Here is a 13,362-nt window from a genome sequence, read left to right as displayed (position 1 = left end):
GATTATATTACTAATACTAAAAGCAATCAGACTATAAATTACGTGGACGTGGCGATTGCAGCGACTGAGACTGAGAAATTTATTTTTTATTTGATAGAAAGATTAAGGCAATAACCATTCGAGGAAGTCATTGGTTTTGTTGAGCCACTACTCATATAACAATTAGTTCCGTAGTTCGACAACAAAGACATATGGTGACGGTATAGATTCCTTATGCATGTAATAGTGGGCAGCGATGTTGCTATCCTTGTACAAGTTAAATGATGTTTGGTCGACTATACGATTTTCGTTCTTAACTGATATTAAGAGTAAAGTGTCAAAATCGTTCTTGATGTTTGGTCGACTGTGATTTTCGTCCAAAAAGTTGTTTTTTTTTCAATTAGGCCATCGAAGTTTCCCATTTCTTGTCAATTACGTCCATATCGTTAACCTTGTTAGTTTTTTATGTTAAGTGAGGGATAAATTTGTATTTTTATATAAATAAAGACAATATATAAAACCTAAAAAATACAGATAACTAAAAGAATATGACCCATCACCACAACTTCATCTTCTTCATTCTTACTCACACCCACCACTACTATGGCAAGCCTCCATCTCCAGTCAACCACATCATCGGAAAACTAAGCATCAGAAATTTTGTTCTCTCCTTGATTTTTTGACTTTATGTTGCCACCCTAAATTCACATTCCACCCCTACGATCAGTGACGAATACAGAAAATTTTGTCAGTGGGTGCAAAAAACGGTCAACATAGAACGGGTCAAGTCAAACGAAAATATGTCAAACCAAAATGGGTAAGGTCAAATGAAATTGCATTAACTAAACCACCTATAAAAATGTAAGCAATAAATTTCCTCAAAACACAGTAACAAAATACGTATTACAGTTGCTAAAAACCTTTGCATAATTGTTACGACACAAAGCGTTTTTATGTACAAATAAACAAAAATTAAAGTTAAATAGTGTATAATTATAAAAAAGAAATGATACTCTGAATACTATCATGTTTTGGTCTATTTTTTATAATGGTCTGATTAAACTAACAAAATATCACTATATGAATAACTAATTGATGAAGTGGTTAGAGTATTAAATAATCAAAGCTTAAATGTTATTTTGTGAAAGAAAAACTACACTTGCATTTGAAAAGTTGGCTTGGAAAGTTGAGTTTGGGGTACTAAAAAAACACGGATGGGGCACTTGGGGGTCTTTGAACCTAATATAGTAGAAGTTTATAGAAGAAAATACTAATTTGAGGGGATGCATACGTTCCCCCTGGCTCAATACTTAATCTGCCCCTGCCTACGATGTCCCCCCAAATCACAACATCTTACCCCGCTCGATGGCACGTCGCTCTCCTCCACCTCCACCACCTTATCATCCCACCTATAATGCTTCTTCAGTGACGATAATCTTTGGTCCAACATCTCCAAATCCACGTGAGGCATTGTTGGCATCATCTCCGTTTTCTCCTCCGGCCGCAGGAGCTTCTTCGACTCATTCCGGCTCTAGTCACCTATGTCAAACCACTTTCACCGTCAATATACGCCGCAGAAACAACTTCACTGTCCATCTAAATTCATCCCCAGTGTCGATATCGGAACAACGTCGTTTACTCCGCTGTACAATCTAGATCTGAATCAGAGGTGGGGTACAATAATAATCAAGTTCCTATTCATCATAAACTAGTTAGGGGAAGCAGTGTGTCGAACCACGAGGAGCATGCGGTTAGTGTGCAGTGAGACCGGTTTTTAACATTATGAAAATTATTGTTTATGAAGATTTAGTTGAGTGCTGATCACACTAGCAATAACTTAAGATTTAAATTACACGATCGATCGCTTGACAAGTTGTAAACAATTAATGAAAGACAAATCACACCCGGGTTCAGAAATATGCAACACTAGAGTAGCCTACACAGTTGACTTGATTTCAGTTAAACACAATTGAGAATTCAGGTTAATCAACATACATTCCTAATCACAAGTGTCAACAATCGTCTATCATATGTAATTGGCGCAAGAAGACCTTCAATATATGAATCACACACAATTGTACACTTCATAAACCAGAAACAATTTACAAACCTAATCTAAATCATTCTTAATAGCAATCCTCATTTCACAATGTTACTGATGCAAGGAAATCTTAACAAATATGAACCCAAGACAATATTAACAACTTAATTTAAATTGTTTAGTCTATTACAGATGTTCAAATCAAAGCAAAAGTGTAGACCAATAAATCCTAGGTTACATAATCTTACACCCAGATGTGACTCGAGTGGAATTAGTCTCTCATGGTAGCCATTAGATCTTCAATTGATGATTGGAATTTGTTAGGCATCGATTGAATGATGTTTACTGGTGTTTCCTAGCCCCAAAAGTCGTCCCAAGATGGCAAAGAGAAGTTCCGAACGAGTTAGGGTTTATTTTTGCCTTTTATACCCTAAAAAACTTGAGTTCGCGTCACATATTTGTACCCGGCGTAAGTTACTCCCTACCCGACGTAAGCTACGCCGTATCTTTTTTTCCAACACCAAGCCAAATTGTTTTAAAATTGATTACGCCCTTTATGTTAGGTCCTGGAGTAAGCTACGACAGGCCTGAAGTAAACTATACTAGACCTGAAATTATTTTCATATCCTTTCCAATCCAATGCTTGTATAACTCGCTTAAGCTCAATTTTCTACTTTGGTTAGTTTCGACTTACTCCTCGAGACTTAATCCCATGCTCGTACAAGTCCCAATTTAGCATCTTTAACGTTCAACGACTTGCAACATAAAAACACATATGAAGTACCATTGTTCATGCTAAAAGCTAATTAAAACTAATAAAATAATACAAATAAATACATAATTTATAACCGACCATCAAGAATGTAACTTTTGTTCTTTAAACTTTTATCACAATACATTTAGTCTTAAATTTTTTTTTAGTCAAAAGCCTTCCCCACTAATGTTATAAATACTTGTTATATTTAAATAATAATAATAATAATGTCCACTTTTAACTGAAAAAACGGTGTATAAAAATAGACAAATAGTTTGGTTACACCACACAAACAAAACCATTGTTTTCTTCCCCCCTCACACACACTTCAAATAATCTCTACCTCTCAACACATTCCCTTTCTCTCTCCCTGCCATTCAATTCCCCTCTTTCTCCGTCACCGCCACCGTCACCGTCGTCGGAGCTTCGGGCCATCATATAATTATCAAATCAACATTTCTTCAATCCGGAAAAGGAAAGAAAATATCCCACTATAACTCAAAATGAAAGGTAAACTAACTGTAGGTCGCCAGAAACTCTCCGGTCGTTTCATGAACCGCGAAAGCCGGAAGGAGTCAGATGAATTAGGCTTGGAAAGTGATGATCAATCGTCTCCACGAGGTGTACTGGAAGCATCTGGATCATGTTCAGATTGTGATAATGGCGATGGGGCGCGGAGGAATTTGATTGATAATTTGAAGCGGAGGTTTTCGATGGCGGGGTACGAGTTTTCACGGAAGGGTTTCATGAAGAAACTGGGACGGCGTAATAGCTCCGATGCTTCCATTAATGAGTTCTTTATGCCTAAACCTTCATGGAGGAATTTCACGTTTCAAGAACTTGCAGCCGCGACTAATGGCTTCTGCCCCGGTAAGTGTCACGAAATACATACCGGTTTTGAGTTGTCATATTTAACATATTTGATATCTCAAATATGAACTGTGCTAAATAATATTTATTAAATGGGTCGTGACTAAGCCGACTTGTCTAACAAATTTAATTAAACAGGTCGGCCCATCAACTTATTTACCTTTAGATAAATAAGTTAAGCGAGTCATTTTATTGTATAATTTTAATGTGTATTGGTTAGATTGATGTTTTTTACGCACAAAAATATGCGAGTTGTATCTATAGGATGATGTATTTCAACTCGAGTGCAAAAAATGCATCCAAACTAATTATTTTTAGAGGTATTATTCATATTTCTATTTTAAGTTCTATAAAAATAGCGGTTCCCTTTTACATTTCCAATTCTAACATTATTATATATATTACAGATGAGTAATGTCACAAAATTTACATTTTATTTATTTAATTTAATATTAGTATTTAAATACATAGAATTATTTCTTTTTATGAAAAAATTCTTTGGACTATTGATAAAAAACAAAATATAAACACATGTGAAATGGCGACAAACAAACATGAGGGAGCAACTTTATTTAAAAAAACCGTTACTTGTGTTTATTGTTACACATAGTTAATGTTATGTAATTTAATGACGTTAGATAAATTAATATTATTATTATTATTCATAATAATTTAGAGCTTTAGTGCCGTAAATTCTCATTGGGCCACTTTGCAGCACCTTATTGGTGCAATTTTTTTTTGTTTTAGATCAAGTTCGTAAAGTCGTAACAAAAATCGATCGAAAACCTATTTTGTTTATGTTTAGTTTTGGTTATGATATCGTAACGAACATGACGAACATTCACCAGATTCGCGTAGACTCACCGCGTTTTGTTTTAATTTTAGTACTATAGCGAACGTGACGAAAACCAACCGAATGCTAATTTTTTTAGTTCCGTTGCCATAACGAACATGATGGAAACCGACCGAATTCGCATAGACTAGCCGCTTAGCCGCTTCAATGCCTGTGATCGATAACAGCTAGGTTTTAACAACGATCGAGTTTTACTGACCGACTCCATCCCGTTGGTCCGCCTCAAGATTTTACTTCTTTTTTTCTATTAGTTCCGTACAATATACATGTAACCGAAACCGTCCGAATTAGTGTCGACTTACCGTCTCAATGCTTAAAACTGACAACGCTTGGATTTTATCACAACCCGAATTTTACCGACCTGCCACGACACAACGCGCCGAATAAAATACTAGTTATAAATACAAACGAAGGGTGATTTTTAAATTGCACTATAGTTATAAATAATATAGAAGTTGAATTTTTGTGTTTAATTTTACAAATAACAATTGAGATATCTTTTGTTTAAACGAACATCGAATTAATAAAGTCTGGTTAGTTGGGGTAACCTAATGCAAAAGACAACCCATACACACGTTATCACATACAACAATGAGTAGCTCAAACTCACCGTCTCCGGTACTGGGAAAATCCCGCCACCAAGTGAGAGATCAACAATCTTTTCTGTACGGGCCATATTTCAACTAATCAATTTCAACTTTTTTGACGTTAATACTAAACACAATAATGAAGCATTGTGGAATTAAAGAGAGAAAATGAATACTGTTTTAGCCTCAAGGGCACGCGCAATTTATTAAAGTTGCAGAGGTTTTGTTCATTGTGTTACCTTTTAGTAATTCAACTTTCGTTCTCCTATAGTCTTCCGATTTACTTTTATTAATTTTATTAACATCTGTTTTTCTCTGAACTATGTTAATCTTTTATTTATATATGAATGAACTAAAATGAAAACCACTAAATATTTAAAAATCCTTAAAAACAATTTTATATACTATTTTTTATGAGCGGCTAGTTTTATTTACTGATTAACACATTTATGTATCAACAATTGCACCATCTAAATTATTTTTAAAGTAACAGTATACTCACCGTGAATACATATAGTAACATATTTAATAGACAACTAGTTTATTCACCTGTTAATAAAATATTTATATATTTTCAAATATGAATTGCTTTTCATTTGAACAAATATATATATATATACATCAATCGGATCCTAAGAGAACCCTAGGCAAATTGAGAACTTTGAGAACCATTTTGAACCACTAAAAACACATTTAAAAAAAATATTTAAAAAAATCATAAAATAAAAAATAATAAAAATTTTAAAAAAGTAAAAAAAACCAAAATTCTTATATTTCATTCTGGTTTCATTAAAAAAAATAAAAATAAAATAAAATAAATAAAAAAAACGTCGTATTATACACATATGTATAATTTTATATAATCTTTAGTTACGTAATATACACATATGTACAGTATCATTTATTTTAAATTATACTCTTGTGTACAAAAAAAAACATGTAAATGTACATATATGTATATATTATACATATGTGTATATAATTTAGCTAAACCGAGTTTTTTTTATGAAACCGGGATGATAAAATAAAAATTTTGGTTTTTTTACTTTTTTGATTTTTTTGTTTTGTTTTATTTTATGATTTTTTTTATTTTTGGGTTTTTTGTGATGTAAAATGGTTTTCAAAGTTCTCAATTTCAAAAAGGTTCTCTTATGATCCTGATCATATATATATATATATATATATATATATATATATATACCCACATATATTTTTATAATATACCATAATATATATCATTTAAAACAAATATATATAATATTTTATATTGTACGTGGGATCAAGAGAACTTGACAAAACTTGACAGTTGAACCGGTAGAAGAGCATATGTGGTAATCAAATCCAGGTGTTGTGTCACTTCACATTTCACACTAGCTTGCAAGTAGTTGCACCCTGCTTTCATGACAATTTATTTGCGTTGTTCCTTAATAGTTATCTGAATTTTAAATTTTTTATAAAATCAAAATATGTTTTTTATATTATCTTATTTTATGATTTAGTTTACCACTTATATTTGATAAAGCAGAGATCGATCTATTCAAAGTAGCCCATACTTCGGTTTATCTAATTAAAAGTAACTTTTATACGGTTACAGATTTTATTGCACAAACATATTCAAGTGTAGGTTGTTTTAGAACAAAATTAATTTTAGTTATAATATTGTGAAACCTTGTCATATATGAAATAATTATGACTTAAGACAATGAGACACGAGTTGCTTGTTGTAAACTAGAATTATTATATACATCAGTATGTTAGGACTTAGGAGCACTTAGGATATTTATATTAGTCACCTCAAATTTTTTAGACTCCATCCAATAATATCCAATAATAGGTGTAAATCCACTTGTGAGTGACTCAAGATTAATTTGCTAAATGTTTAGCATCAAGCCATTAACAAGGTCTAGTCCGTGATTGAGCTTATATTTGAGTTCTTTAAACAAACGAACTCAAGCTTTGTGTTTCATATATTGGCTTTGACTAGGCACGTCACCTTAAGCAAGTCTAAACTAATCTATTATTTATATATTCTTCATTTTATACATTAAAAACAACTTAAAAATATGTAAACAGCCGAACTCAAATTCATATGAGTCGGCACATTTAAGATGCTTAGAAATTCTGACTTTTTGTATGCGGAATTGTCCAAAAAAACCCCACATGTTCTACACATCAATTCTCTTCAATCCCATCATATAAATGTACATGGCCAATATGCGCCATGTGAGCATGTTTCATTAATCATCACCCATAAACAAAAAGAGAGTTAACTTTTTTGAGTCCCTACAGTTTTATAAAACAACTGAACAGTCCCTCACTATGAAAGAACGTAGCTTTCAACCATAACTCATCGTTTTCTTTTACGATCTATATGTAGACAACTTGCTCGGAAAAGGTGGGCACGCGGAAGTGTACAAAGGATGTTTACCAGACGGTCAAATTGTGGCGGTCAAGAAGATTACAAAGAAAGAGAAAAAGGACGAAGACAGGGTTGGAGATTTCTTAACTGAGCTTGGGATCATCGCACATATCAATCATCCAAATGCTGCTAGGTTGATTGGTTTCAGTTCTGATAATGATTTGCACCTTGTCTTACAATTCGCGCCTCATGGTAGCCTTGCAAACGTATTGCATAGTAAGAAACCACGACTTTAAGTTATTATACATGAAAACCTCATACGTATAATGTATTATTAATTAACTACATATAAAGATCTAATTATATAACTACACAAATCGTATCCAATTATATCTATTAAGTTATAGTAAAAGTTGATGTTGTACACACACATAGGGTTTTGATCAAATATAAATTAAATATATGTGTTAACTATACGAATCAAGTAATGTAATTATAAATACAACATAGTGTAATTAAAGTGTAGTGTGATTACAACATAGTGTAATAAAAGTACGATATAATTACATAATTACACTACTTATATATACAAGTATGCTACTGGATTCGTACAGTTAGCACACTTTTTTAGTTTGTATGTTATTTTCTAGCAACACACACACACACACACATAAGTCTCTTAACGTGAAAAGTGTAAGAAACATTAGAAAATTTATGCTAGCACTAATGTAATTATTATTGCATTATATATTTAAATTAGAGTATTTATAATTACTTTACACTACAACTAGTAGTTTCTAGTTAAAGTGTAATGATAATTACTCTAATACTTCTTAAACTTTTCATGTGTAAATGTTGTGTGTATCAAATCTCATCTTTATACACACACCCACACACACACATAGGGAAGGGTTCAATGGAGAACTCTAAAAAAATGGGTAACTTTGGAACCATGCATTTTACATGTAAAAAAATAATATAAAACTTGATTTCACATGTAAAAAAAATTAGTTTTAACATAAACTTTTTTGGAGTTTTTGATTATAAGTACATGTGGAAGACAATTTAATAAAAAAAAACTAAATTTCTAAAAAATATATTTTTTTCTCTTTTTCTAGACGAAATTTTTTAAGTTTTTTTTTAAAATGAATTCTACATGTGTTTATATGTAAAAGTTTAAAAAGATTATACAAAACTGTGTTTTATACATGTAAAAATGATTTTTTTTATTATTTTTTTAAAATATAAAAGACATGGTTCCCCAGTTCTTTATTTTTTGAGGTACCATTTTGAGGGTCAAGTTATTCTAAAAATAGTGACAAAAATGAGAATGATGAAAAAAATTTATAGGCGCTTAAAAACCCCCCCTAAAAATAATAAAAAAAGGTCATAACTCAAAATTTAATAAAAAAACCTAAAAAAGTAAAAACACAAAAATGTTTCCACCATCTTCCTCGTTTTAAAATAAAAAGAAACAATGTTAAGTGAAAATATCATTGTGCCTTTTGGTGAGGGGTGAGCAAGATAGGGGTCAGACCCTTGAAACCCAGTTACCCGACTCGTAAAACCCTTAATTAGACCCGAATATATAATATAGGTCAGGTTAAGAATATTTAAATTTCAACTTAAATGGTAAAAAGGTTTCAAGGGTCCGACCCTTGACCCGTTTACTAATTTCTAGATAGATATATATCAGATTCGCGATTAATCTGAAATTTAGGTGAGATTTGTATTTCATATATGATTCATTCATCTGAAATTTTGCAATTACTAATAAAAATAAAAATAAAGGGCCATTCTACTGATTGAAAACATATATATGAGAATCACTGAATTGTTCTCTACATATAATTTGTGAATGTAAATATTTTTTGCATTAGTTCAAATGGTTGATAACTTTCGAAGTTTGACTTTACTATATTATTAAATGAAAGTATAATTGTTATGGGATTCATATATTAAATTCATATATAAAATATGCAACAAGCAAATGTAAATAAAAGAGATGTGATTACTGCCTTAAAGGGTTGAACCCTTGACACCCTTATTTATACCCGACCTTTCATTGTTTAGATAGTAGGGTCTCAGGTCCACGTTTCTTCCTAAAGGGGTTAAGGATCCGGGTAGGGTGTTAGGTAAAAGGGTCAGGTCTTACCCTTTAAATAGTCATACTTTTTGTGTTATTATTGTGTTTTGTGTTTATTTTCTTCATTAATTGTATCTTTTTTCCTTCACATTTTGTCTTTTTTTCTTGATATTGTGTTATATTACTCAACATTGTGTTATATTTTGTTTGGCATTGTGTTATATTTTGCGATCTATTTTGTATGTTTTAGTTATAATTTTTATTGTTTTTTGAATTTTTTGTTGAGTAGTTTTTGTGTGGCTATAAATCGTTTTTATATTTCTTATTTTTGTCTTCATTTGTATTTTAATTCCCTCTCTTTGTTTAAACCTACAACTATATATATATGAATGTATATATGTATTTATTATGTATGTACATATGCATATATATACAGGGCCGACCCCGAGAAAGCGAAAAATATTTTAGGGCTCAAGTAGAATGAGTATTTTGTTGCGTTTAAACAATTTAATTTTTAAATGAACATACTTGGTTATGATTTGGTTTGTGTAAAAATTTTTTATATAAAAATATGCTTAAACATGTCTCAAAAGATATTAGAACTCATAACATTTTGGTTGAGAATCATACCCCTTTGCCACTAAGCCAAACTAGTTTTCATGTAATTGAGTTTAAACATTAAATACACCTACTATATTTCAAATATATACATATAAATATTCTTGTTAACAAAATTCGAGCATATCAGGGTGTCAGGCAGGGGGGCGTCGACCACCCAGCGCCCCTTAAGACCGGCCACACACAAACACACACACACTATATATATATATATATATATATATATATATTCTATTTATTAATTTAATAATATGATATTTTGTAGCCGGCTCGGGCTACCTTTAGCCAATGGGGGCCGCGTACAAAGTACCCGGCGTCACTTAGTTGGTCGTTAAAAAAAAAAGAGAGAGACACATGATAACTACATACCTATATGTATGTTTGTCGATTACTCTATTCATGAAATACTCTGGAGCCATATAATAGTGGGCCTAAATAACTAGACAAATTACCACTCGCTCAATAGTGGGGCTAAATAATATAGAGGTGAATTTTCAAATTTATTTTAATTTTTTTGAGAGGCAAATAATATTTCATTAAGTTACACTAATAGCTCAAAGCTCTTCAACGGTTTTGTATTAACTTCAAATAATTTTGATTTTCAGCTTCAGAAGAGAACTTAGAATGGAATATAAGGTTTAAGATTGCTATTGGGATTGCAGAAGGTTTGCAGTATCTCCATTACGAATGTAACAAACGTATAATTCATCGCGATATCACGGCCTCAAACATTTTACTAGTTAAAGATTATGAACCACAGGTTAGTTTCTACGTTTCACTACATCAATCAACACTTTCATATTTCCCTACAATGTAACATTTGGTTATCTACATTTGATCAGATATCAGATTTCGGTCTAGCAAAATGGCTCCCAGAAAGGTGGGCTCAACAAATAGTATCACCCGTTGAAGGGACTTTCGGGTACTAAAACTCTCATCAAATTATTCTTTTACATGTAACCAATAAGATCTGTTAATGTTATTTTATAAATTTAAATATTTTTTTCTAGATATATGGCTCTAGAGTATTTCATGCATGGAGTAATCGATGAAAAAACCGATGTATTCGCTTTTGGTGTTCTTCTACTCGAGCTTATCACAGGTCGTTGTGCTGTTGATTCCCGTAGACAAAGCCTTGTTATATGGGTATGTACGAATTTTGACCTATTTAGTATTAATAAGTTGATTTCTCTTATTTTAACATTAACATGTCACATTGGTAAAATATTATTTAGCTAAACAACAAAACCAATCGAATGTGTACGTATTTTTTTTCTTCACAAAGCATAAAAGATTTTACAAAATAGTTATTATGATAATACTAACGTACGTAGTTTTTATAATAATTATATACAAAAATTAAAATGTAGGACAAAACTATTTTATGTTAGTAAGTATCAAAATATATTCGTTTTAATTAACATATTACCCAACCTCGTTTGTCTCATTTATGTACCAAGAAACTATTGACAATCTTGGAAGATTGCTACAAAATGTCAAATATTTACGTTTTCTCACAGGCAAAACCATTACTTGAGCAAGGTAATATAACGGAACTTGTGGACCCAAAATTAGGAAACCTCTATGAACTTAACGAGGTAAAACGGGCCGTTGTGATTGCTTCAGCATGCATTCATCACACGCCCGACATGCGCCCAAATATGAAACGAGTGGTTCAAATACTAACGGGAGAGGGTGCAGCCATGGAATTGAGACAAAATACATTTGATGGGAAATCGATCATTTTAGAAGGTTGTGATTTGGAGGGTTATACGTCTACAACGTATCTACAAGATCTCAATCGTCATAGACAACTAATTATGGAATGATAATTAGAGCAAGAGGACGGGCAACTTTCCGCTCATTTGTACACAAAACCTCGATGGTTGGCATCAAAGATGCTGTGTAGCATTCAAGCATCACCGAATACAAGCTTTCGCAAGTGTTCTTATGAAATTTCCTTCATTTTCCGTTTTCATTTCTCGAATGAGCACTCGTTTATCTTGGAATGAGCACTCATTCGAGTTGATTTGGGCTGCAGTTTAAAGCTACATAGGGTTTGTAAGTTCTATATTTAAAATACATAACATATAACTTGTACCTATCGAACCATGCCACCATAAAAGTTATTTTGCATATTTTATCGTATTCAGGCGTACATTATGTACGTGCTCCCAAAGGAACAATGTGCTTTTGTACCTTTTAGCTTTTATCACTAATGCTAAGACCGTTCGCTATGGGAGCGGAAGGGGCGGCCATGGGGTGCCTTCGGCCCTGCACACCGTTAAGGGGCGCGGAGATGTGGGTGGGGGGCTTCTCAACGACCGGGACCTTTGATGGATTTTTGTGGGCCCTCCTCCATTCCAAAGGAATTATTACCGTTTCAAAATAAAATAAAATAAAAACAAATTAACCATTTTCTACAATTCAAACCATTTATTCTCAAACAAACACCCTTTTTTACTCAAACAACTCTCTCTACATTATCATTTTACTCTACAACTCTCAACTTTCCACAACCATGAATCCGAGCTCAAACCGAAACCCAAACCCGAACACAAGCACGAGCTCAAACTTGAGCTTCTATTTTTAAGTTTTTTTTATTTGTTTGTGTTTTATTTTTATTTAAATTTTAATTTTAGTATTGTTATATTATTATTTAGTTTTTATTTTGTTGTATTTGCTAAAACAAATAAATAAAAGGTTTAAAGCCCCTCAGGGCGTTAGCCATAGAGGGACATTATAGTGGAGGGATTTTAAATCCTCTAGTGCCTACGTGGTGCTGACGTGCCATTATGGAGGGGCTTTAAAGCCCCCCCACCATAGTGAAGTGCTTAGGGGGTATGACTCATTTGAGTTATTCCCCTCATTTGTCACATGCGCCACTGTCATTTTTCCTCCATAATTCAACCTTATCATTCACCTAAGAGTATACATCAGTGAGCGGTGCCTTGCTGATCCTACGTGGCACACATTTTTCATAATGGTCGTATTTGAACACCCACTCCTCTTTCTCATTTTAGTAGTGAAAAGAGGAGAATGACCATAAACGGGTGTCTCATTTCAAAGGGGAAGGATTTTTTTTTTAAATCTTCAAATAATGAAATGGTGAAGAATGAATGCCCGCTCACTGATGTATACCGGCCCTTGGCCTAAAAATTACTGTAATGAAAATGAAAGTCATTGTATTGTTAGTGTCAACACAATATGTACAC

At 32.5% G+C, this 13,362-nt stretch overlaps 1 protein-coding gene across 1 annotated transcript; it reads left to right on the top strand.

The window, feature by feature from the left end:
• Positions 1-3,045: 3,045 nt before the first annotated feature.
• Positions 3,046-12,451, top strand: LOC143599807 (receptor-like cytosolic serine/threonine-protein kinase RBK1). The gene is made up of 6 exons (XM_077077679.1): positions 3,046-3,644; positions 7,462-7,719; positions 10,753-10,907; positions 10,990-11,069; positions 11,158-11,293; positions 11,668-12,451. Exons 1-6 carry the CDS (start codon positions 3,278-3,280, stop codon positions 11,974-11,976), a joined length of 1,305 nt encoding a protein of 434 aa, XP_076933794.1. The 5' UTR covers positions 3,046-3,277; the 3' UTR covers positions 11,977-12,451.
• The last annotated feature ends 911 nt before the right edge of the window (positions 12,452-13,362 follow it).

Source organism: Bidens hawaiensis, unplaced genomic scaffold (genome assembly GCF_021521415.1).
Source record: "Bidens hawaiensis isolate Kalapana, Puna unplaced genomic scaffold, B.hawaiensis_p1.1 tig00001920_1, whole genome shotgun sequence".
Taxonomy (NCBI): Eukaryota; Viridiplantae; Streptophyta; class Magnoliopsida; order Asterales; family Asteraceae; genus Bidens; species Bidens hawaiensis.
Note: the sequence above shows the minus strand (reverse complement) of the source record. Positions and strands in the feature narration are given on the sequence as shown.